Below are 27278 nucleotides of genomic sequence, written 5' to 3'. Positions count from 1 at the left end.
CCATCTCTCCTCTGGTGCCAGGCTTTTAGTCTTATCGATGGCACTAGGAGACTGATTTGATCAATACTGAATCTTGCTATATCAAGGTCATCTGCAAGAGGATGATTTTGAGCTGAAAAAAAAAATTTAGTTTGCCTTTTATATGATTTTTTTTTTTATATATATATATTTATAGTGTCTTGCTAAAGCGAACACATTTTTTTTATTATTGTCCATACGGGGTTAGTGGTATATTCTGAACATCTTAAAACAAGTGTTTGACCTCACCGCTATGAATGATACCATATAAGGAAATGTTTCTTTATTTATGTTTAAATTTAGCATTACATCACTTGCTCACCAATGGATCCTCTGCAGTGAATGGGTGCCGTCAGAATGAGAGTCCAAACAGCTGTCCACAAATAATCCACACGACTCCATCAGTTAACATATTGTGAAGTGGAAATCTGCATTTTTGTAAGAAACAGTTCTGGACAAAATATGGCTAAATCCATAATCCATAATAACGCTTCCTCCATTGAAAAAGGCCTTTGCCTGTTGTCCTCTCACATCAGAATCCAGACATATTTGTTTGCAAGTGTTTTGAACTGTTTTTGCTAATAAGCGGTGATTTATCTGTGCATATTTCTCTCCTGATTTAGACAAGATGATTTTTCACTGAAGCTTGCCATAATGGATATATGTATTTTAGCAACAGTTTAAAGTTTATGCTGATTTTTTTTATTACAAACACAGCTTTTCGCTTCACAGTCCTGTGGATTATTTGGACTCTCATTCTGACGGCACGCATTCACTGCTGAGGATCCACTGGTGAGCAAGTGATGCAATGCTAAATTTCTCATTTATATCTTGGATGGAGGATGAATAAATCTTCAGCAAATTAAATTTTTTGGATGAACTATTCCTTTAAATCATGCTGTTTGCTGAGAAGATGTGTGCTATTACTTTTCTAAACAGTTACAGTTCTAAACTAAACAAGACTTACAGTTTTCACTTAGCAGATAATAAAAATGGCCAAAGAAATCCCATCAATTTACATTAAACGATGTTTGGTCTAGTGTCTACACATAATTCCATTTATACTGTCTGTCAGAGAGTCAAGCATCAATTTGTATCCCAGATATCCCAGAGCAACACACACTGTTACCGACAGCCATCACATCATCACCCACTCAACATACATTAACTATGTGAATTTACAGTAATTGGCGATGAGATGAAGCTAATTAAATGACTATGTGCCTGGAGGCCACATCAGACTTTAGTATTCAGCATTCCATCACAGACTCCACCTCAAACCGAGCTGCATGGCTGTGATAATCTTAATTCTGTACTGATAAAGCACTGCGGTTCACCAACCCCACCCCGCTATCAGAATTCAGCCTCCGTCCCGGTGTGCTCTCACAGGCGGATTTGTCCTGGATGAGTGGAGAGGCTTTTCATCTGAGGTTTCTGAGTGGGCAGAAGGGCTGATGCAGCTGCTCTTTGTTCTCTGTGGGTGGTGCTGCACCAGTGCTGCTTATGACACTCAGATCCTCTGGAGTAGTGCTTCTCAAGCAGGGGGCCTCAGCACACCTCCAAGGGGGCGACGCAAGATGCCTTAAAATAATTTAAAATAAGACAAAACAAGGTTTAAAACAAGTTAAAACAACAAAAGATCAAGATGGAAGCTTAAATTATATTTCTAATTTTTATTTGTTCTGTTAATAATTGCCATATGTGTATACAGTGCCGCTTGAAAGTTTGTGAACCCTTTAGAATTTTCTATATTTCTGCATAAATATGACCCAAAACATCATCAGATTTTCATACAAGTCCTGAAAGTAGACAAAGAGAACGTCTCGGGTTACGTATGTAACCCTGGTTCCCTGAAGGGAACGAGACGCTGCGTCGAACGCTACGGGGGACGCCCTCAGCGTGACCGCGCTCTGAACCAGAGTGTAAAATGTCCAATGAAAGGGCGAGACGTCATAGGCGGTGACGTCACTGACCGGAAAGCATATAAGCACGTGCGGTGGAGCCGGCGTTTGCTTCCAGGAATGAAGCAACCGCTCGCAGGGATACAGGAAGTATGGCCTAGAGACGCAGCGTCTCGTTCCCTTCAGGGAACCAGGGTTACATACGTAACCCGAGACGTTCCCTTCCAGGAACTCGAGCTGCGTCGAACGCTACGGGGAACGAGATGCCAACGCCACCAGACTTCCAAATACCTGCCCTGTGTGTATCACTGGGAGCACAGCGAGGGCGAGAAGAAGAGCCGGGAGTGGCCATACGATCAAGGTGATAGAACCGAACAAAGGTGAGGGGCGTGGACCAACCCGCAGCATTGCAGATATCCTGCATAGAAACCCCTGCCAGAAAGGCCTTGGAGGCCGCCATACTCCTAGTTGAATGGGCCTTAAGCCCCAGAGGCGAAGGGATGCCTGAAGATTCATAGGCCAAGGAAATAGTATCCACAATCCACCTGCTAAGGGTCTGCCTAGAAGCAGGCAGACCCCGCTTAGGAGGACCGAAGCAAACTAGCAATTGGTCCGTCCTTCTCCACAGGGCAGCTCTGTGGACGTATGCGTCCAGTGCTCGCACTGGACACACACAGTTATGCTTTCGCTGGTCAGGCTCCCGAAAGGGAGGAGGACTGAGGGCCTGCAGCACGACAGGCCGTGGTATAGAAGAGGGGATCTAGGAAATAACCCGCTCGAGGGTAGAAAAACGCTTTGGCCAGACCAGGGGCAAAGACGAGATAAGAAGGGGCCATGAAAGGCCTACAAATCCCCACTCTCTTAAGAGACCACAGCAAGGTCCCCGTAGGGACACGTCGTACAGGAGGCCTCAGCCTCAGCGCACCGTGGAGGAAACCTGTAACCAGGGGGTGTCGACCCACTGTAAGGCCACCGAGAAGGGCGTGGTAGGCCGATAAAGCCGCCACGTAAACCTTCAGGGTGGAGTGAGTTACCCCTGCGGAGAAACGGGCCTGCAGGACCTGCAGCACTGTACCAAACGGGCAGTTAACTGGGTCAAGGTGGCGGTCTCCGCACCAAGAAGTGAAATATTTTCACTTCAGGGCATACAGTTTCCTTGTAGAGGGAGCTCTGGATTGGAAGATGGTCTCAGCAACCTCGGTTGAGAGACCGGAAGCTATGAGCTGCGCCCCCTCAGAGGCCAGAACTTCCACACGTAATGCGCGCGTCGCCTCGGCAACGTGCGCTGCAACAGCGAGCACTCACTCAGAGGGGGAAGAACCGCACACGCGGGCTTCCACGAACGAGAGCGCTAGATCTGGGGAATGCAGGAGGAGATAGGGCGAACCCGTCTCCAACCTGTTCACCAGATCCCTGTTGCCATCCAGAACTCCCGGGAGCAGAGCGATCAGGGAAAAACCGTACAGACGAAGCCTCGGCCAGGTCTGTACCAAGCGTCCAGTCCAAAGGAGCTGGAGGAACTAGAGGGGCATAGCGCTGACTCTCGAGTCGCACAGCCAAAAACCTCCATATCTGCTTCACCACCTCGGGGTGAAGCATCCATTCCCCGGGCCTCAGCCCCTGCCTCGACAGGATGTCTGCTCCCACATTGAGATACCCAGGGATATCGATGGCTCTGAGCGAGCGAAGTTTGCCCTGGGACCACACAAGGATCTGGTGCGCCAGCTTGTACAAGGGGCGCGAACGCAGACCTCCCTGGTGGTTGATGTAAGAGACCACCGCTGTGCTGTCGGTGCGCACCAACACATGGTGATCTCTTAGGTCCGGGAGAAAGTGCTTGAGTGCACGAAACACGGCCAACATTTCCAAACAATTGATATGCCACGTTAGATGGCGACCGCTCCACAGACCGCGGGCAGGGTGGCCACTCATGACCGCTCCCCAACCGGTGAGGGATGCGTCCGTCACTAGCATTACGCGGCGACAAGAGGCTCCCAGCACCGGGCCCTGAGACAAGAACCAAGCTTGGCTCCACATGTCTAAGGCACGTAGGCATCGCCGCGTGACCTTGATCATGCGAAGAGGGTTTCCCCTCGAGGAGAACCCCTTGGTCTTGAGCCACCCCTGTAGGGGTCTCATGTACAGCAGGCCAAAAGTAATCACGTTGGACGCAGCTGCCATGAGCCCCAGCAGTTTCTGAAACTGCCTGACAGTGAGTGACTGGCCGTCTTTCACTCTCTTGACTGAGGTGAGGATCGACTCGCTCCGAGCAGGAGACATACGTGCCTGCATCGTGGTCGAATCCCACACCACACCTAGATAAGTGGTTCTCGTTACTGGAGAAAATCACACTTTCTTGACGTTCAGTCTCAACCCCTTCATGTGCGCGAGATCGACATCTCGATGCCGAGTCGCCACCTGCTCTGATCGAGCCAGAATCAACCAATCGTTGATGTAAAATGCGGGGTACGAGTGCAGGGCCAACGAGAAGAACCCAATATCGGTAAGCTTTGCCCCTAAAAGCAAACCTGAGGGACTTCCCGTGAGAGGGAAGGATGGAGACGTGAAATATGCGTCCTTAGATCCATCGTGACAAACCAGTCCTCGGACTTGGTCTGAGACACGACTGATGAGTGTAAGCACCCTGAACTTCAGTGACATGACTGAGCGGTTCAACTGACGCAGATCTACCATCCTTCCTTGGAACAATGAAGTACCGGCTGTAGAACCCGGACTCTCTTCCGTGAGGAGGGACCACCTCGATGGCCTCCTTCCCCAAGAGAGTGTCTACTTCCTGTTCCATGATCAGAGCCTGCTGGGGGACCACGCACGTGGGAATCACCCCATTGAAAGGTGGTGGCGGAGCGCCGAACTGAATACAAAAGGCCTTTCTCTACAGTACGCAGGACCCAATGAGATCCAATTGGCAGTAGTTTCCACGCTGCCTAAATGGTCTACTAAGGGAACCAGTCTCTCGAGACTGGCCTCTGATGTACCCAGAGCTGCTGGCACGGTGCCCTGAAGCGGAGGACCGGCAGGGGACGGCCGAACCAGGAGCTCTAGGGACCCCCGCAGGGGTGGCGAGCTTCTCAGCTCCGCTACACTTCGGGGCGGAAGAAACTGAGAACACCGCTCGCTGGAGCCAGCTGCGCCCTGGAACTCTGGCAGGGTTGGCAGACTGCTCTCCCGAGGGCACTGGGGGAGACGGACACCCGATCTGCCCCAGAGGGGTCTGCCCTCGTAAGTCCTAGGCACAGCACCAGGACTGCCTCAGCCTCAGCCCCCTAATGAATGACGGTCCTCAGACCCGCGTCATTCCTAGGAAGACCAAGCTGAAGAACCAGACCCTGCAAGGCAGGACCCAAAGAGACACATCGGCAGTAGTTCCCACGCTGCCTGATGGTCTCCTAAGGGAACCAGTCTCTCGAGACTGGCCTCTGGCGTGCCTAGAGCTGCTGGCTCGGTGCCCTGAAGCGGAGGACCGGCAGGAGACGGCCGAACCAGGAGCTCTAGGGACCCCCGCAGGGGTGGCGAGCTTCCCAGCTCCGCTACACTTCGGGGCGGAAGAACTGAGAACATTGCTCGCTGGAGCCAGCTGCGCCCTGGAACTCTGGCAGGGTTGGCAGACTGATCTCCCACGCCCGTAGGCTTCTTGGCCGAGAACCCCCTTAGACTTAAGAACGGTCCGCAGATCCGGCTTAGCCTTAGAGGTCCCCGACCCAGAGCGTTAGCTGCCACGGCCCCACCTCGGTGGGGTGTGAGTAGCCACGCTCTGTTTTGCGCCTCTCTAAAGAGGGGCTGGCACGCGGCGAGGGCTGCTCCCGCCTAGCAGCCCCCTGAGCTGGAGAAAGGCGAGGGAGAAACCGCTGAAACGCCGCCGCTTGTCTACGAGCCTCCTGGTACCTGTCGACGACGTAATTGACGTAGTCGCCGAACAGGCCAGAAGGCGCAAGCGGGGCGTCCATGAGGAAAACCCTATCTTCTCCTTCATGTCAGATAGGGTCGACCACAGACAGCGTTTCTAGGGAGCTCAGAGACCAACTTATAATTCAATCAAGTTGAGCCCAATCCCTCATCCAGCTCTCTAAGCAGGTACGTCAGCTTGGTGCGCCTGCAACACTCTCTCTCTTTTTTTTTTTTTCTTCGGTGTGCAGACACGCACCAGCCTGACCTGCAGCCGCGAGCCTTCAGAGACAACGCCACGCAAGGGGACAGATAGCTCGCGAGCGTCTGTTCCACCCGGGGCATCGCTCTGATATGAATGAGAATAACGCACGCGTCGCCTCGGCAACGCGCGCTGCGATCCCCGCACTCACACTCGCCGCCGTGCCTCAGCAGCGGCGGGAATGTGAGATGTACAGCGGAGAGAAACACAACCAGCCCCCTTTTTTTTTTTTTTTTTAGAGCTGACTGCGCGCCGTTCTCATTCATAATATGCTTGTGCAAGCACTGTTTCATTGACGCGTCCACCTCCTCGGAGGAAGACAGGTCTAGGAAAGGAAGAAGACACGGGCTCGCCCGTCTTCATTCAAGGCTAGTGAAACTCACTCCTCTCTTTTTCTTTTTCAAAGAGAGCCTTCAGAGAGCAGGCGTAAGAAATGAAAAAGCTCACAAACGGGCAGTCAGCTCCCTCGAGAGCTGAATCTGCGCGCTCTGCTCTGAAGCAGACCACACACAGACTGCGTGCATCCCAAGCAGTGATATAATGTTGTGTAGGGAGGAACACACAGCCCAGAATGCGATCTGCTATCGCCCCAGTGCTTGCACATATTGCTGGAGCCTACTTAAGTGATTGTGCAGGACAAACAACACTAAATAAGACTCACAACATGCAAAGACAATACACACAGACAGAGAAGCGGTTGCTGAATGACAAAAAGCAAACGCCGGCTCCACCGCACGTGCTTATATGCTTTCCGGTCAGTGACGTCACCGCCTATGACGTCTCGCCCTTTCATTGGACATTTTACACTCTGGTTCAGAGCGCGGTCACGCTGAGGGCGTCCCCCGTAGCGTTCGACGCAGCTCGAGTTCCTGGAAGGGAACCCAAGCAAACAAATGAGACAAAAATATTTTCTTTGTCATTTGTTTATTCAGAAAAATTATCCAATATTGCATTTCTGTGAGTGGCAAAAGTATGTGAAACTGTTGGATTAGCAGTTAATTTAAAGGTGAAATTAGAGTCCATCTGTGCAGAGGTGTTTTCAGTCAGTGCAATGACTATCAAATGTCAGTATGTGACCTGTTTTATTCAAAGAACAGCGATCTATCAAAGTCTGGTCATGTTTGTGGAAGTCAATCATGTCACGAACAAAGGAAATTACTGAGGACCTCAGAAAACGAGTTGATGTTGCTCATCAGGCTAGAAAAGGTTACAAAACCATCTCTAAAGAGTTTGATCGTCACAAATCCACTGTCAGACAGATTGTGTACAAATGGAGGAAATTCAAGACCATTGTTACCTTCCCGAGAAGTGGTCGACCAACAAAGATCACTCCAAAGCAGAACGTGTAATAGTCTGCGAGGTTGCAAATATTCCCAGGTTAACTTCTAAGCAATTAAAGGCATTTACTTTCTCACATTGGCTAATGTTAATGTTCACGAGTCCACCATCAGCAGAACACTGAGCAACCATGGTGTGCATGGCAGAGTTGCCAGAAGAAAGCCACTGTTCTCCAAAAAGAAAATATCTTGCTAAAGATCACGTGGACAAGCCAGAGGACTATTGGAGAAAGGTTTAATGGATGGATGAAACCAAAAAGAACTTATTGGTTTAAATGAGAAGCTATTATGTTTGGAGAAGAGAACACACTGCATTCCAGCTCAAGAATCTTATGCCATCTGTGAGATGGTGGTGGTAGTATTATGGCTTTGGCCTGTTTTGCTGCATCTTGGCCAGGACAGCCTGCCATCATTGAAGGAACAATGAATTTTGAATTATACCAGCAAATTCTAAAGGAAAATGTCAGGACATCTGTTTAAGAACAGAGTCTCAAGAGAATGTTTGTGGGTCATGCTGCAAGACAACAACCCCAAGCACACAAGTCATTCTACCAAAGAATGGTTAAAGAAGAACAAAGTTAATGTTTTAAAATGGCTGAGTCACAGTCCAGACCTTAATCCAATCAAAATGTTGTGGAAGGACCTAACCAAGCAGTTCATAGGAGGAAACCCACCAACATCACAGAGTTTAAGTGGTTCTGCACTAAGGAATGGGCTAAAACTCCTACATGTTATTGTGCAGGACTGATCAGCATTTACATTAATCATTACTTTCAGTTTCTGCAGCAAAAGGGGGGTCACACCAGGTACTGAAAGCAAAGATTCACATACTTTTGCAATGCACAGATATGTAACACTGGATCATTTTTCTCAATAAATAAATGACAAAGAAAATATTTTTCTCTCACTTGTTTGATTGGGTTCTCTTTGTCTACTTTCAGGACTTATATGAAAATCTAACATAGCTTTTCTAATCTTTTTGTATTCTATCTTTTTGTTTTCTTTTTATTTATTATACAAATAACAAAAGCAAAAAAGTCCTCTAACACTAGCTTGCTCTATTCTTTTTCTATTCTATTTGTTTTCTTATATTTATTATATAATTTGTGTGTGTGTGTGTGTGTGTGTATGTTTGTGTCTATATATATATATATATATATATATATATATATATATATATATATATATATATATATATATATATATATATATATATATATATAGACACACACACACACACACAGTGGAGATCAAAATTAGAGAACAATCTATCAATACTTGATTTTTTTCTGAAATATTGTTAATCTTCATCGTTCAAAATTTGAAGGTATTTTAGGTGTAGGTATACCACTGTTATACTAACACGTTTGACAAAATAACCAAGGCATTTCAACAAAAAACTTTTATTTTGTTGCGAACACAAAATTAGAGAACAGTAACCACTTTAGCATGAAAGAAGATTGAAACTAAAAGTTTGGATGGTTACTGCTGTCAGAAATTAGTAGGAATTGTATAGGCCATGCTTTGAATGACTTCAGCACATCTGCGGCTGCAGGACATCACTGGTTTCTCAGACTGCACTGGTGTGATATTGGTACAATCTTCTTCAATCTCTTCCATAGTTCGGTGACTATAATAGGTTTCTTAGCCATAACTTTGTTGCCAAGGATTTTCCAGAGATTTTGAATCGGGTTTAGATCAGGACTCTCGGCCGGCCATTTCATTATTTCAGTGTTCTTTGCTTCAAGGATCTGCTTTACCCATTTTGCAGTATGACAGTGGGAATTGTCCTGCATGAAAATTGCTGGCTGATTGGGCAATGAACGCAAGGAAGGAACTACATGTTGCCGCAGGAGGTTCTGACAAACATTTGCATTCACTCTGCCATGAAGGTGTATTAGAGGCCCAACTCCTGCTGCACAAAACATCCCCCAAACCATGACACTTCCTCCTCCACTTTTCACTGACTTCTTTACACACTCTGGGTTCAGTCTTTCTCCAGTTTGACACCGAACATAATGTTTCCCATCTGACCCAAATTAAACTTACTTTCATTATTAAAGTGAACTTTGGACCAAACATGATCCTCAGCAAAGGTGAACTTAGCCTTTTAATTATTTTTGTTGATGAGAGGTTTGATCACTGCAGAGTGCAATTCCAATTTCCCCATTGAGAGTCTCCACATTATCCTGTCTTCCCGTGCATTTGTCTTATGTGGACGACCAGCCATTTTGGGGGACTTGAATGAAAAGTGTCATTGTAAAGCTGCAATATTCTAGAAATCACAGATTTTAAACGACCATCTTCTCGTGCATGTCATGATCTGCTGGAGCAGAGAACGAGGAGACGAGGAATACTTCAACAAATAGTCTTTTAAGGAGACAATAGCTGGAACACAGGGAACGTTGGAGACACGGATCACACAAAAAGACATATAACAGCTGACACCAGACTAGGGGAAAAACAGGGCTTATAAACAGAGGAGTAATAGGATAATTAGTAACACACACCTGGAACTAATGATGACACTAAACGAGGACAGGAACAGGAAGACCAAATAAGGGCATGAGGAAACATGAGGGAGAAAAAACCCATGGACACATGGACACAAGTCTGTCATCACACCCCCCTCCGGAAGGCGCATCCTCACCATATAACATCCAATGGGGGGGGGGGGGAGACAGACACAGGACAGGGACACAGGCTGTGTCCAAATTCAGGGTCTGCATCCTCCTTAGGATCCTTCCTACCCGGTTGAAGGAGGAGGGATCCTCCGACGTCCGCAAAACCCGGAAGTCGGTGTTTGTGAATTTGGACAGCCTACCCTTCTTTCAGTTCCCTCCCTTACCCGTTGCTCATATCCTGTCGCCTAGCAACCGTGACAGCGCCAAGCAAGAAAATGGACAAACAAAGAGTTATTCTCCTCATTTTAATTATTTTGGAAGAAATAAAGCAATTAAATAAATTAAATACTTTCTTTGCTCGTTGTCGGAGAGTTTTTTATATCAGACTACAAGACAGTCACATCCAGGTAAGCCATTATAGCCTATTTTTATTTGTTTTTAAGTATTCTACTAATTTCTCCTACAAATTCATTGAGCCGAAGCATAAACTTTAGCTTGTTTTGTCAGAGAAACTCCTCTCCCACTCCGCTACCGCTCGCTTCGTCCGCCATTACGCTCTGCCGAAAAGAATTATGGGATAGGTAGGACGGGAAAGGATCCACCACACCCATCCTTCCAATTCGGGGAAAAGGAGGACGTATTTGTGGGCCGCATTTGAAGGATCCTACGAATTTGGACAGCCTTCGTCGCGGCGCTGTGACGTAACATCCTTCAAATGAGAACTCCGAAGGATGCAGACCCTGAATTTGGACACAGCCACAGACACAGGACAGGGACACAGAGACAGGACAGACGGCCTCCAGGGCGGCGCCCGTTCCGGGACCCACGGTGGAGCAGGGCCATGGCTGATCAGGGAGCTTGGGCGGCCATGGTTAGTTTATGAAGGTCCAATATTTGTGAGGACAAAATTACCAATTTAGGTTACATGTATGAAATTCTCAAACTGAAAAAAAAAAGACTCTTCTTTTGGGGTCCGGTTATGTTGATAGTCTCAATAATTGTTTGAGACATGTGAGTCTCGATGCGTCAAAAAAATTGATTCCTTTTATATTTACAGATATGTCTCACTAAAGTTAGATTCAACAAAGAATATTCAGAGGAAAAGAAAGAAGGCATTTTTAGAGGGAATGTAGGACGCCTTTGAAGTCTATTCCACAGTGTTGACAGGCTCCCACTGCAGGATAATGAAGGGAAAAGGGTTGAAGGAGAAAAGAGAAACTCTACAGGGAGAAAATGGCTCAAATATGATACATTCAATTTGGCAAGTTTGCATGTTTTGAATCTCACTCATTCCATCCCGTCTTACTCCCCATGGAGATAAATTACCTATTTACTATAATTAGCTGTTGTACATAGATTAGTTAAAATCCCTGATAATCCCAATGGTTTCTGAAGCAGTCACCTCGTGTTAAATGATTTTGCAGTGATTCAGCAGGTTTGTGCAGGTTGTTTTCAAAGTGAGCATAGCAGGTGGAAGGTAGAGGCCTGCTTATCTTTATCAAAGAAACCAAACATCTCTGAAATCCTTTTGTCAAGCATCACTGAAGGTTGTGTGCTTTCATGCCTGGCTGTCTCCTTAATGCAAGAGAATGAGATTCTGTCATTTTTATGTTGTTTTTCTCCTGGCAGTTTTTCAGCGCTTTCTGTGCAAATCTGCAGGCACCTCAAAGGAATGCAAATACTTCAAAAGATTTGATCTCTAACAGTTGATTTATTGTTTTAGAGCATTGTTTGTGAAGACGATTTGTATTATTGCAATTCCCAACAACATATACACACTGAATTTCTTTAGGCCTCTTCAGATGAGATTAGTTTTTCCTAAGAAGGGTACGTTTCTTTTGCAGATGTACTTTGTGATTCTAATAATGTCCAAATTCAACTTAACTGTTTTTTCTCAGATTCTATTAATATAATTCAGACCCTCCGGAAAACCTAATGCTTTAGAATGTCTGTCATTGTAGGTTTTTATATATTTTTTTATTTTTATTTTTTTTACAGTGCATCTCCATCTATCTTTGCATTTGTAGAATTTGTACAATATCATTATCAAATTATATATACAAAAGATTATATAATTTTCATTTTATTTTATAAGAAATATATTATATATTTTATCACACACACATATATACTGTATGTATATACAGTGCTGTGAAAAGGGGTTTGCCCCCTTGTTTTTTTGTTTGTTTTTTTTGCATATTTGTCACACTTAAAAGATTCAGATCATCAAACTAATTTTAATATTACACAAAGATAATGCAAGTAAATACAAAATGCAGTTTTTAAATGATGATTTCATTTATTAAGGGAAAAAAGCTGTCCAAACCTACCTGGCCCTACGTGAAAAATGAATTGCCCTCTCCTGTTAAATCATGAAAGAACTGTGATTAACCACATTATTTTAGAAAGTTGAGTTAAGTTTCTCTAGCCACACACAGGCCTGATTACTGCCAGACCTGTTGAATCAAGAAGTCACTTAAATAGTGCCTGTCTTACAAAGTGAAGCATGCATAAAGAGCAAAGAACAGATGAGAAACAAAATAGTTGACATGTATCAGTCTGGAAAGGAATATAAAGCCATTTCTAAAGCTTTGGGACTCCAGCGAACCACGGTCAGATCTATTATCCACAAATGGAGAAAACATTTAACAGTGGTGAACCTTCCCAGGAGTGGCTGGCCTACCTAAATTACTCCATAAGCGCAACGATGACTTATCCACGAGGTCATAAAAGAACCCAGAACAACATCTAAAGAACTGCAGGCCTCACTTGTCTCAATTAAGGTCATTGTTCTTGATTCAACAATAAGAAAGAGACTGGGCAAAAACGGCATCCATGGTAGATTTCCAAGGCAAAAGCCATTGCTGACCAAAAGAACACAAAGGCTCATCTCACATTTGCAAAAAAATATCTTGATTATCCCCAAGACTTCTGGGCAAATATTCTGTGGACTGATGCGACAAAAGTTTAACTTTTTGGAAGGTGTGAGTCCCGTTACATCTGGTGTAAAACCAACACAGCATTTCATAAAAAGAACATCACATCAACAGTCAAACATGGTGGTGGTATTGTGATGGTCTGGGGCTGCTTTACAGCTTCAGGACCTGGACGACTTGCCATAATTTATGGAACCATGAATTCTGGACTCTATCATAAAATCCTGAAGGAGATTGTACGGCCGTCAGTTTGTGACCTCAAGCTCAAGCGCACTTGGGTTATGCAGCAGGACAATCATACCAAACACACCAGCAAGTCCACCTCTGAATAGCTCAAGAAAAACTAAATCAAGGTTTTTGAGTGGCCAAATCAAAGTCCGGACTTCAATACGATTGAAATGCTGTGGCATGACCTTAAACAGTCCACTCATGCTCGAAAACCCTCCAATGTGGCTGAATAAACCAATTCTACAAACAAGAGTGAGCCAAAATTCCTCCACAGAGATGTGAAGGACTCATTGCAAGTTATCATAAACGCTTGATTGCAGTTGTTACTGCAAAGAGTGGCACAACCAGTTATTAGATTTAGGGGGCAATTACTTTTTTCCTTAAATAAATGAAATTATTATTTCAAAACTGCAAATAGCTGGTTGTGCCACCCTTTCCAGCCACTCCTGGGAAGGTTCAACGCTGTTACAAGTTTTCTCCATTTGTGGAATATGGCTCTGACCGTGGTTCGCTGGAGTCCCAAAGCCTTAGAAATGACTTTATAACCCTTTCCAGACTGATACATGTCAACTATTTTGTTTCTCATCTGTTCTTGAATTTATTTTGATCTTTATGCATGCTTCACTTTGTCAGACAGGTTCTATTTAAGTGACTTCTTGATTCAACAGGTCTGGCAGTAATCAGGCCTGTGTGTGGCTAGAGAAACTTAACTCAGCTTTCTAAAATAATGTGGTTAATAATAGTTCTTTCATGATTTAACAGGAGGGTGCAATTAATTTTTTTTCACGCAGGGCCAGGTAGTTTTGGACAGCTTTTTTCCCTTAATAGATTAAATAATCATTTAAAAACTGCATTTTGTATTTACTTGCTGTATATCTTTATGTAATATAAAAATTTGTTTGATAATCTGAATCTTTTAAGTGTGGCAAATATGCAAAAAGTAAAAAAATAAAAATAAAAAAAAACATGAAGGGGGCAAAAACCTTTTCACAGCACTGTATATGTGAGTGTGTGTGTGTGTGTGTGTGTGTATAGTTTATACCTTGCCATTCTCTTTTTTAATCTGAATTTTAAATTAAAAAAAATGTGATTTAAGTTACATAAAAAAAATTCTAAATTGTTGAATTGCAAAAAAATTCACAAGTCCTTTTTTTTATCCCGTGGCAGAAACAAGATTCTATAGTAATTATCGGTACATAGTCGTAAATGTCCTTTATTAAACAAGTGTGACTTTGACATTGTTTACAGAACAAATTCCGTTCAATAAGAGCTTTCGTTTCATTTTCTTTTTTTGTTCTTTTTCTTTTTTTGCTCTTCTCATCTCTTGCTGTCTCTTCAGTTGATTAAAACCACCGAAAGCAGAATCACCTCTGCAGTGCTCTGCCCTAAAGCCTTCATAGCATTAAACAGGCTCAGTCAGGAAATTTCATTCCTAATTAAATTACTCCAACGGACTATTCATCAGTCCAGGTGTGTGTGAAGAGATTTATGAAATCCTTGCGTCAGTCTGAATGGCCTCATCACCCATGATTCATATAGGGAGATGATTCATCATCCTGCACATATGTGCTTCGGTTGGGGTGTAACTGGATGTAACAGTGGCTTTTGAATTCAAGCTCTCCCACCTCAAAATAAAGATTCAGACTACAAAAATAACATGCAAAGCAGCTTGAATTACATTTTTAACATAAGAATTCATGTGGCTGCATTAACAAAAACAAAAGCTTCTCATTTCTGCTTTAAAGTGTGAACCAGATTATAAATCTAATATTACTGCAATGAAAAAATTATTCCCTTTAGTATATTTTGACACAGTCATTAAGTACCAATTATGAGGAGCACCCTCAAACACTGACGATTTAAGATGAGAATTATGTACAGATTTATAGCCGGCTACACCCTCGAGGGGCCGATTTACATTAGAAAGGAGCACAAAAGATTTCATTTAGATGAGTGATAGCCTCATAATGTTCCCTGAGGACTAAACACTATTCACTCAGTCTCTCTCTTGTGTTTACTATGTATCACATACAGCTGAGTGTGTAGTTTGCAGACACAAGCAATATTTAGTGCATTTTTCTACTTTGTGTTTATGGAGCAAATCTGTCACAAACTGTCAATTACCACAGACAATATAGTTTAAACTTGTTCTTTAATAAAAAAAAATGCAATTAGAGACTCTTACAGTGGAAATTTACCAGCCCGGTTTGGCGTAAGTTTTAATAATAAAATACATTTTAATTAAGTATATTATGCTTAAATTTACATAATACTTAAAATATTAATATAATATCTTGAAAATATTATTTAAATAATATAGAATACAAACAGACACAAGTTAAATATTAATATGTTGAAAATATATTTTTTAAATATTCATTTAGAAAATTAGGGAAAATTCATTTAGAGATATTATGTGTTTAAAGTGCCCCTATTATGGGTTATGAAAGGTTCATATTTTGGTTTTGGGAATCCCCAACAACATGTTGACATGCATGCAAGGTCAAGAAACACTTTCATTTTGTGATAATATGCATTTATTTTTACCTTATTTGCTCAAGACTCCCAAACAATTCACTTAACAATTCAAGATCTGCTCATGATCCCAAACATACAAGCTCATCTGAAACACAGTGTACACAGGTGTACATTATAGTACACATCACACAAGTAATGTAATGGCTTTGGCTTTCATCGCTTCTTCTGGGACAGGCTCATTAATCTTCATTAATGATGTAACACATGATGGCAGCAGCAAAATTAACACAGAAGTCTACAGAAATATTTTGTCTGACAATTTACAGAAAGATGCAACCAAACTGATTGGGAGATCTTTCATCATGCAGCAAGATAATGACCCAAAACATAGTGCCAAAACAACAAAGGAGTTCATCAGGGGCAAGAAGTGGAAGGTTTTAGACTGGCCAAGTCAATCTCCACACTTAAACCCTGTAGAGTATGCATTGTACCTGCTAAAGAAGAGACTGAAGGGAGTAACCCCCCAAAACTGAAAGAGGCTGCGGTGAAAGCCTGGAAAAGCATCACAAAAGAAAAATGCAAAAGTTTGGTGATGTCACTGGGTCACAGGCTTGATGCAGTTATTGAAAGTAAAGGATTTGCAACTAAATATGAAGTATTTTTCACATTAATCTGTGTTAATTCTATCTGTTCCAATAGTTTTGGTAACATGAAAAATGTGTGGGTTCAAACAAAAGGTGCTATCTTCTAAGTTGAGTATCAGATCCAGATGAAAATGCCTGTAAATAAAAGCTGAAATGTTAATCTCTCATCTCATATTCATCTTTTGATGTCAAACCCAAATGTTTTCAGTCTACAGCAAAAATAAAGGAATTGGCCTTACTGTTCCAATACTTTTGGAGGGCACTGTATATATTACACTTTAAAAATACACACCAGTTAAATATTAATATAATGTTTAAAATATTGTTTAAATAATATTTAGCATTAGGACAAAATGCATTTAGAGATTCCTAAAATGGAAATCAGCCCATGGAACAAAATATATAATTATGTAAATATTAATATAATGTTATATATTACACTAAAAATATTATATTAATTTTTATATAAAAATGCATAATAATAATATATAAAACTATATAATAATAAATATTATACAATGTTCAACATATTATTTAATTATTTATTTATTTATTTATTTTTTCATTAAAAAAAACTGTCAAAAGTACATTTGAGAGCCAGAGATGACAGAGCAAGAATTTACTTCCACCATTTCCCACACAAAGTCTATAGCAGAATAGTCATTTGGACTACAACACATGTCAAGGAAACAAAATTATATTCTATTACACTGAACAGACTTGCTTAGCTTCTCTGAAAGACATCCTGATGCAATCCGCCTGGTCTCCATCAAAGCCTTGCTCTGTGCTCATTGCACGGCTCTGGGTGCAGTTATCGTCCAGTGTGAGGGGGGCTCCAGATCCAGACGACAGTGGAATCCAGTTTCCAGGTGTTGTTGAAGCAGGATATCCATGAGTGCGGAACAGGAGAGGGGCTGCAGTCTGTGATCACCCAGCCCCAGCTGCAGACATACACACACTCACGCACGCACACAGGCATCCGCAGCGTGGAGAGGAGCATACATTGACAGAGAAGAAGGCTGGCATTTTGGAAGAAGAAAGTGAGATATAGCTGATAACAAACACTTGTCAGGCAGGTAATGTTTGCTTTCTGTACTGCAGCACTGAGGGGTTTGAATGAGGATGACATGTGTTTAGTGTGTTTGGATGTTCCTCTGATCACCCACAGTAGTCTTTTATGTATTTCTGTTCCTAATATTGAATTAAAATCAGAATATATTGTAGCATGTTTGGTTATTGTTTTGTTGGGCAGATTGTCTGCGTTGCTGGAATATGTGTGTGTGCAGGTGTTTGCACCTTCCAAGGGTGGCTGATGGAAGAATAAGTAGAAACACTGAATTCATAAAATGTATTTGTATTTTTTGCGCTATATATTTCAGTACAAAAACCTGCAACTTTTTGATTTTTTTTCTCCTATTTATGTATTTTTATTTTATATATATATATATATAACTCACACTATATATATAACTCACACAAGGCCATCCTTTTCTATTTCAATTATGGTTTGCACCTTGTACACCTGATGCAGATAACATCATCATTATTGGCTGATAAAAGTGACAGTTTAAATTTTTTCAGGAATCTGGTCTGAAGTGGGTGGAACAATGCTGTACAGTCCCAGTAAAGTACGGCAGATTGCAATAGTCTGCTGCATTCTAGAGGGAATTTCTTTGTGCAAATTGAGATCAGCTCTAATTGTTGTGGGCATGTTTGCATTATTACTTGATTTGCATAATTCATTTAGTGAATGTTTCCTTTGCTGCGGGTGTTTCTGAGGTTGCTCTCTGATCCTGTTGTCACGTGATGTTGGACAGGTGTTGTTCTGTATCAGTCTGTTAGCACATGGTGCATCATGCAGCAAGATCTGAAAACTGACCTCTTCCATTCTGAGCAGTATAGCAAGATGACATAAAATGAGGAGAATTTCATAAAATGAGGTGAAATTAAATGTTAGGCCATCATGTGTTGACAGTGTCATTGTAATTCACATTATCACTTTTCTTTTGATCCAGCATCTCCCACCTCCTTTTCTCTCACACTCCTGCTACACCGGCTTCCATTTGTTACCATGGCAACCCTTTCATCCCACCCCTTCTCTCCATCTCCCAACCCATCCATCAAAAGACAGTCTTCAATTCCTCATTTGCCCCCTCTTTCCCTGTCTCTCCCCCGCAATAATGGCCCCTACCAGGATAGCAGTGTTTACTTTAATGTCTCTGAATAATTCATAGCGTTTCTCAGCAGCTCATAGACAAAAGAGCTGTTAAAATAATTTTATGGGTATTCAAATAGTAGTTTTACTTGCACTGCATATTCTACATATCTCTTCTCAGCGTGAAATGTTTTTAAAGTGATACAGTGTATTGTGTTGACTGCAGTAAGGAACATGGCTTGTGGAATGCAGTATCAGTTGCATCTGGTAAGTTTTACAGTATGATCATCATGTGACTATCTTGTGTCTGTTTTCTACACTGAACTACATATAACACAGGAAGAAGCGTTTACAGCAGGTGGCTACAGGTGTGGGTGCATTGCAGTACAAGTTGGTGCTATCAATGAAATTATATTATCATGTTTTTATGATTTAGCAAGTTTTATGCTATAAATGCATCTATCTATCTATCTATCTATCTATCTATCTATCTATCTATCTACACGTGTGTGTGTGTGTGTGTGTGTATAGATAGATTTTTACCAAAAAAATGGCCCACCACAATATTTTTGACCATTTTAATTTAATGTATATATATTTACATGTATACATGTCAAATTTGAAGGAAAACGTAAGCTTGAAACTAAATAAATTTTCTATATCAAAAAAATGTTTTTCACTAAGCTTCACTGTTTATATATATTTCTAAAACATATATTTACCATATATTTGGAATGTATTTTGACCACAAATATATAACATAAAAAATGCAACTCTGGATGCCTTTGTTTACCAGTCTTATTTTATGAAACACTGCACACAAGCACACTGAAATAATGCGGTGTGGTGATGCTGGGTGGGGGGAGACGCCACCGCTACTTTCAGGTCACACCATCCACCCTTTCTTCTTATCAGCCAGACCTTGACCTTGAATCTAATTAACCTGAATCTTATTGCTCTGCACCACACTAAAAGCACCATATGCCCTCCAAGATCAACAGGACACAGACAGCCAGCTGTAATCGTCTGCTTTTATGTATCAGTCAATCACAGGGAGATAAACAACAGGATTTGTGTGTTTATAGAAGCAGGCCATGATTAACTTTTAGTGGGAATTGTGAAAATCAATGTTTGTTTGTTCCCATAACTATGGCTCAAGGTAAAGTTTGCAGCGTTGAGGAACAAAGAAACTGCAGTGCTCCCTCCTCCCTCTTAATGTCGGAGGAAAGCAGAACTGTGGCTGATTTGAGTCCATCTGCTTGCAGTATAAAACATTTCATCCATGTAATGAAAGTCCAGTTTGCACAAAACAAGGGGTAATGTTAGTGCAAATACTGCAGCGTGTCTCTAATAATCAAAGCATCATGAAGCGCGAGAGGGAAATCTCCAGAGCTTTCCACCTGAATTTGCAGCAGCAACAATCAGTCAATTCTCATAAATATTCCAGCCACGTTTCACGCCTCTGAGGAACCAATACACAGCAGAACGGGTTATATTTCATACAACAAGCATAAACCAGAATAGCTTTAATGCGTTTTCAAGTCAGGTGTTCTGCAGCTATGTTCTTTTAAATCATTGAAAATATTTGCATTTTAAAGTAGATTTTGGATCTGCATGTGACAAGATTGATAATCGTTTGATTTGTTATGCTTTGATGTAATTTTTCGAACTCCAATTACTCTGTAATTTCATATTCTAGTAATTTAAAGCAAAGGCAATAACAGAATTTAATGAGGTCATTCACATCAGAGACGTAACATCTCTACAGCTCTGTTGTTTCTTATTACCCCGGTCGTTTCATATTGAGAAACAGATCACTGAAACTGAAATTCAAGCAGATCAGATTTTGTGTATTTGTATTCATAGGCGTCTTGCTGAAAATGAACAAGTGTTCTGTCTGTCTGCCAGCAAGAATCTGAGACGGAGACTAGTATTCATGAGGATGTTGTCACATGTCTTCACTTTCTGCTGAGCATTCAGCTGTGAGGTTGACTTTAGTTGTGTGGGGAGGCCATTTATTTGTGCTTAATCGGGGATGAAATCCCATTTTAGCCCCATGAGACCTAGCATTTGGAATATTTTTGTGTTTTGGCCTATTATTTCTGTATGTAGCGAACGTTTATTGACTTTCATTAGTGCAACATATGAGCTTAGAACTTTTTTTAATGTCTTGTACCCTGCAACATGTTACAATAAAAATTATGTTGTTTTGAATTATCAGTTATCAGTTTATGGAACCATTTGTTTTATTTAACAACGATGCATTTAATCAAACGTAACAGTAAAGAAATTTATAATGTTACAAAAAATATCTGTTTAAATGCTGTTACTTATATTTTTCTCTTCATCAAAGAATCCTGAAAAAACAAATGTACGATGGTTTCCACAAAGACGTTAAGCAGCACAATTAATTAAAGAGTTAGAAATTGATTTTTTTGAGCACCAAATCAATGATTTCTGAAGGATCATGTGACACTAAAAACTGGAGTAATGACGCTGAAAATTTTACTTTCTCATCATAGGACAAAACATTACAATTTAAACATATTTAAAAGAAAACAGTTATTTAAAATTGTAATATTATTTTTATCAATTAAAAAATCTATTTTTTTGCAGTGTATTTGACCAAATAAATGCAGACTTGGTGAACATAAAAGTCTTTTTAAAAAGTCTTACCAACCCCAAACTTTTAAATAATAGTATAAAAAATACACTTCATTGTGCATCTTGTTTATTGGTGCAAATAAGTTTCAGGAGTTGAATTGCAATTCAAAAGGCATTCTTAATCCACATCTGAATGTCGCACAGCCTTGAATCTCTGATATACTGTCATCTCTCGCGCACCCCCACTGCCAAAGGTATAAAAACTGTTTTACTGTGATACTCTGAATAATATGAGGTGTTCTTGATGCACAACACAGACAACTTGCTTTGTTTTTTTATCCATTGTTCTCATCCTGTGTTTTTCATTTGCGGTCTTTTACCGTAGAGACAGTGTGTACTTTACCCTTGGCTGTGGTGAGAGAATGCTGAATTTAGCTGCGCACCGCAGCTGCTTTGAAGAGGCTTCACAAACACACGTTTGAAGAGGTTTCGTCTGTAATGTGCAGCAGTTAGACGGACTCTTTTGTCTGTGTTTGGTGGAGGGGGTTCGATAGGCAAAGCTCTGCTGCACTTTGAAGGCACCAGGAAATGTAAGTGTGCCTGAAGACAAGAAAGAGGGGGGAGAAAAAAAAGAGTAGACTTGTAATAGAAAGTGTTTTATGAAAATGCCAGAGGACTAGGTTTTAATCTTATGTCAGGATTACTCTGCTGTTTGGATTTAAATATCATAGAATATAAAGATTGGTTTGGACTTTTGAGCAGCAATGGTTTAAAGGGATAGTTCTCCCGAAAAATGAAATTCTGTCGTCATTTACTCACTTTCATGTCATTCCAAACCTGTATGACTTACTTTCTTCTGTAGAGCATAAAAGATGATGTTTTGAAGAATGTTCTGGTCGCTCTTGTCAAAAAGGGCACAAAGTATAATTCAAGAGAGCCTTGTGTGGGAAACAAATCAGTGGTGTTTTAGAATTATTTGTATGCTATTATAACATAACAAAAAAATTAACTATCTTGTATTTTGTATATTTTCAGTTTTCATTTTAATTGTAGTTCACATTTAAGTAATTTTGTTCTGTGCATTTGTTATTTTTTAATAATTCTAATTAGCTTTCATTTATATCCATTTCAGATTTTTAGAAATCATTTCAGTACTTATTTTAATAAATTATTTTATTTAAAATAACAGCTTATAGTATTTCAGCTAGTTGTCAATGCAGTAAGATTTCTCATTTTCATTTAAGCTTTTCATCCGATATTTATTTTGTTGCTTTATTTCAGATTTTTTTCAGTTAAGTAAACTATTTTTAATAGTTTTAGTTTTAGTTAAGAAACAAACCACTGGATCAAAACAAAATGCAAGTCATTGATCACTAATGATCTTCAGTGAGCAATGAATTTTTACAAGTTTACAATTTAAGAACAAATCGTTCTGACATTTATTGTGAACTAGATCAAATGATGTATTAAAAAGATCCGGAAGAAACAGTTATACAGGTATTGAAAAAATGATAGTGAGTATAGAGATAGCGTGTAGACGATTCCTTTTAATATTCAGCATAGCAACAAACAAATTGCTTGCATTTAAAATCTGTAAACCATTGAATGGGAATGGCACACATGCAGACAGCAATTTATTATAAACATGTTTGTAATTCAAGTGAAAATGATACATTCTTTAGATATAGTGGTTCCCTCAAGGTTTTATTTTAGGATGCCACTGTAATGCATATCTGTGTACATTATACATGAGCATGCATTGATCTTATCCTTTTATTGCAGTGAAATGGAACACATTTCCCGGAACAAGTCTAGGATCAGTTTTCTGCAGTTATCTTGTATTTCAGGCTGTCTGACATTTCAAACATCTAGATGCTGATTATTCTCTTGCTCTTAGTCTAACTTTAGATGCCTGTCTGTATCTCTTCTTCTTGCAGAAACCGGGTACATTGATCCAGTGATTATTGAAAAATACAACACCCCTGGATTTGTGGGTTGCCTGTCCAGAGTGCAGTTCAACAGCATTGCTCCTCTGAAAGCCGCTCTCAGGTCCCACGGTTCTGTGCCCGTCTCTCACCAGGGTAAACTGGTGGAATCCAACTGCGGAGCTTCACCCCTCACCATCCCACCCATGTCTGCTGCAACCGACCCGTGGCACCTAGACGCAGGTCAGCACATTTAAACAACCAAGAGGTCTTGAAATGCACTGAAATCTCTCAGTCCTGCATTATTTCTCAGGAGAAGTGTAAAAGACATTTCATTTCCAATGCTAGTTATTGATTGCAGCACATGCAAAGTGAAGCATTGACCTGACCGACAAGATCTGTCCTCTATAGACCTCTTTATAGAAACCCACCTAAATGTGTCTTAACTGCCACACTTATTGTATTGCTTTCAGAGTGATTTAAACATGAAATTTAAATACTGAACGAAAGTTCAATACAGTAGTAGCACATTTTAGAATTGACTTTTTAGACCAGTCACCACAATCATAACTTAATAAATAGGCCTTGAGCCCTGCTATTCTGTTAAAAGGTCAGTGGCCAGTTAGTGAACAAAATGGTTTCTTTGAAGACCAATATGCTTCACTCAGCTGTAAGTACCTTTGTGCATCATATTAAACCATTATATGTTTGTGTATCTGACAAACATGTTGAGAAGAATCGTTTAGTCACATCAGCTCCTTAAAAAATTAATCTGCTTGTAAATGTAATTAATTTTGGCATAGAGAACTTGATTAATTTTCTTCTCAGAATTGGACACGTTAGACTGTTCAGTGTTTTTACATTTATTCATTTTCAGTCTTAGGGTTATTATAGTTAACTGAAACAAAAACTACAAAGAAAAAAATTCTGAAAAAGTTAAAAACTGAAATAGTATTTTCTTGTAAAACATACTTCAATAACTTGATATGAATATTGACAAGAGCATACTACAAAATTATTGCAACTAAACTTGAAATGAAAACAATAATACCTGATAATTATTATGATTATTATGATCATCTAAAGGTGCTGATTTCCCCTTCAATGAGGAAAGAGTGATACCGGATGGAGTTAATAGGAATTCAGCTATAATAGGAGGTGAGATGGAAATATACTCTTATTTAATTCAGATGAATTATTTCTTACTTCTTTTAAAGGAATATTTCATCCAAAAAGGAACATTTGCAGAAAATTAATTCACCCTTAGGCCTTCCAAGATGAAGTTTGTTTCAGAACATATTTGGATAAATTTAGCATTACATCACTTGCTCACCAATGTATCCTCTGCAGTGAATGGGTGCCGTCAGAATGAACATCACATAAGTCCACGTGTAATCCACATGACTCCAGTCCATCAATTAGGATTTCTTTATTGCAAACACACAGCTTTTCACAAGATTTTATTGATGGACTGGAGTAGTGTGGATTACTTGTGCATTTTTGTGTTGTTTTTATCAGCTGTTTAAACTCTTGACGGCACCCATTCACTGCAAAGGATCCATTGGTGAGCAAGTCATGCATGCTTAATTTTCCCAAATCTGAAGAAACAAACTCATCTACATCTTGAATACATTTTCAGCAAATTTTCTTTTCAAACTATTCCTTTAACTGTCGGTGGCAAATGTATTTTCCTTGCAGGTATCATTGCAGTGGTGATCTTCACTATTCTGTGCACGCTGGTGTTTCTGATCCGGTACATGTTCCGCCATAAAGGCACCTACCACACCAACGAGGCCAAGGGGGGAGAGTCATCAGAGTCAGCAGACACAGCCATTATCGGCACCGACGCCAATTTCACAGAGACCATCGACGAAAGCAAGAAAGAATGGTTCATCTAATGGGGGTGTACAGACTCTTTCAGAATCTTTTTTTGAGTATCAGAACTAATGTTTTGGGATCAAGCTCATCACCAGTTTGAGAAACTGTCCTGTACATAGTGACTGGCTTGTCTCTTTCTATTGTGTTTTGCCAGAAGTCTTTTAAGTGTGTAATCTCTGGATCACATTATTAAATCATTTCACCATGTGTTCTTTATTTTTAACAGAAACATGATTATTTGCCAAAATCCTCTTTTATGTAAGTTTAATCATTTTCTTCACGTGCTTAATCTTACAAAAAGTCCTTGTGTGGAAAATGTTTTAGACAGACTGTAAATGTTAAATGCTCTATATGAATATTTTTATTTAATTCATTGCACAAACAACAAAGATATACGTTTAAGATGACATCAGATTGTATATCATCAGCGAGGGGAAGAAAAACAAGGCATGCACCAAGAATTATGTCAAATCGACACTGTTTGTAGCCTTCTGCACCGCTATGCTCATTTATTTCTTGTGGAAGCCTTCAGTTTATTGTTGCTTGCCAAACACCTCTCAGTCTTAAGCATTTGTTTTACTGAAGGCATGTATCATGGCATAAAGATGTTATTTTGAGAGATCATTTTGTCTGTGATTCATTTATGCAGGCTGTGGTAAACCGTTGGCATAGTGGCATCTATTTGGCAAATGAAAACCCAAACATGTATCATCAGCGTTTGTCATTGCAGATGAAGAAGGTGGGACCACTGACACCCAATTTAATGACTTAATTCAAGGTGCCTTTAGGATTCAGCCTGCCGTCTGTGGAGAATTTACGTTGGTTAAATAGATAAAAGGAGAATCCCAACAAGTCAAATGGCTGTTTGTATGTATTTGATATATTTGACTGAGAAGTAGACCCAATGTTTATGTGAGTTTAGAAGTGTTCGGAACAGCAGTGTCATATAAATTCTTGGCACTGTGCATTTTGTCAAATTACTTTAGATATTTTTTAAGTATTATTTAGTTTTTTGAATAAAATGTCAAATAAAATGTAATTTACACACAGATTATCCATTCTCTCAGAGGCTGGTTCACAGAAGGATTTTAGACAACTGATGTTGGTCAATGTAATGTATTTATTTGTTATAAATATCTAGGTTTAGAATTATGACATCCATCATGTATTGGAGTAATTCTGAGTCTCTGATCTGAATAGTTTATAATTCTCTCATAGAGAAATCAAGCTCAATTTGATCATTGTTTCATCAGCTCTCTTATTTATGTGGTTTTGCAAAAAGTAGATATGCATCTTCTTATAATTTTATTTTTGAAAGGTGTATGGATAATGATATGCTTGGAAGAGTTTGTGTTCACAATCACATCTCAGACTATAACCATGTTAATTTAGTTCAATATTTCTCAAATTGACATTTTGGACAGTATAATGATGGATTCATGAGAATGTATTCTAATATCAATTTCTTCACCCCTCATTTACATTGAAAATATAAACATTGTTTTGTATTATTGTAAGGTTAATCAGTTAGGATTCACAATGAAATATATGAATATATTTTTATGAGGATATTTTGTAGATGACCTAGCCTTTCATTGTGTCCCATCTATCTGTGTATTAGAGGAAGGATTTTCAAAGTGTTCTCAAGATCTGTGAAGAAAAAAAGATGTACTTGAACGTTCCTTGTATGGAGACAGAAAGCTTTGATCATTTTAATTGTCATAATATGACCCCTTTTCATTTACCTTTTACAGTATTATTCTTTAGACATGTTGAATTTATGTTTTGTGAAGGTGATTTTTGTTTCTTTTTATGACAAGAGGTTACAAAATAATAAAAAGTTTTTTATTATTTATTGAACACAGCTCAGTTCTGCTGCCTCCCATATGGCAAATATATAGGCCTTTTTATTAAATGTAAATATAGATTTTTTTTATCACAGCAATTCAAGGCTTTGACATTTTTTATTGTTTATGAGTAAATATACCAGTGAAAGTGTAAACAATATATTTACTCATCTGTATCTCATATTATGATTGCAATCTGCTCGTGTATTCAACTTGTTTAACGGCAGCATGACCACTGTATGTGAAATTGTACATACTGTACTTTAAACTATTGTGCAATATCACAATTGTATTTACTCCTGTGGGCATATTTTTTACCTTTTGTTATGATGTTGACAAGTCAGGAATGAATAGTACAATACTTTTTATATTTAGAGCAACTCAGTTCTCGACTGGCTGTTTAACGTAAAATATTTGTACTGACCTCTTTTCATCCATCTCATTACTGTGTGAGGCCTGATTGCAAAATAAGAGAATTCCTCATTAATGTGGCTATTCTTATGGGAAAGGAATAAAAAGAAGTACCTAACAATTGTTT

The 27278-nt window shown here is 40.1% G+C and overlaps 1 protein-coding gene across 1 annotated transcript in view; it reads left to right on the top strand.

The window, feature by feature from the left end:
* The window catches only part of LOC306862955 (contactin-associated protein-like 2), a gene marked incomplete at its 5' end in the record, with an annotated part of 449762 nt that extends 422687 nt beyond the window's left edge, over nucleotides 1–27075 (top strand). Inside the window, 3 exons of the mRNA XM_079406069.1 lie at nucleotides 23028–23258; nucleotides 24102–24173; nucleotides 24714–27075. Coding sequence (XP_079262195.1) covers nucleotides 23028–23258; nucleotides 24102–24173; nucleotides 24714–24913 — 503 coding nt within the window. The 3' untranslated portion in view covers nucleotides 24914–27075. The remainder of the gene's footprint in view (nucleotides 1–23027; nucleotides 23259–24101; nucleotides 24174–24713) is intronic.
* Between the last annotated feature and the right edge of the window lie 203 nt (nucleotides 27076–27278).

This window comes from Barbus barbus (assembly GCF_936440315.1).
Source record: "Barbus barbus genome assembly, chromosome: 44".
NCBI lineage: Eukaryota > Metazoa > Chordata > Actinopteri > Cypriniformes > Cyprinidae > Barbus > Barbus barbus.
This window is presented reverse-complemented; position numbering and strand designations above follow the sequence as displayed.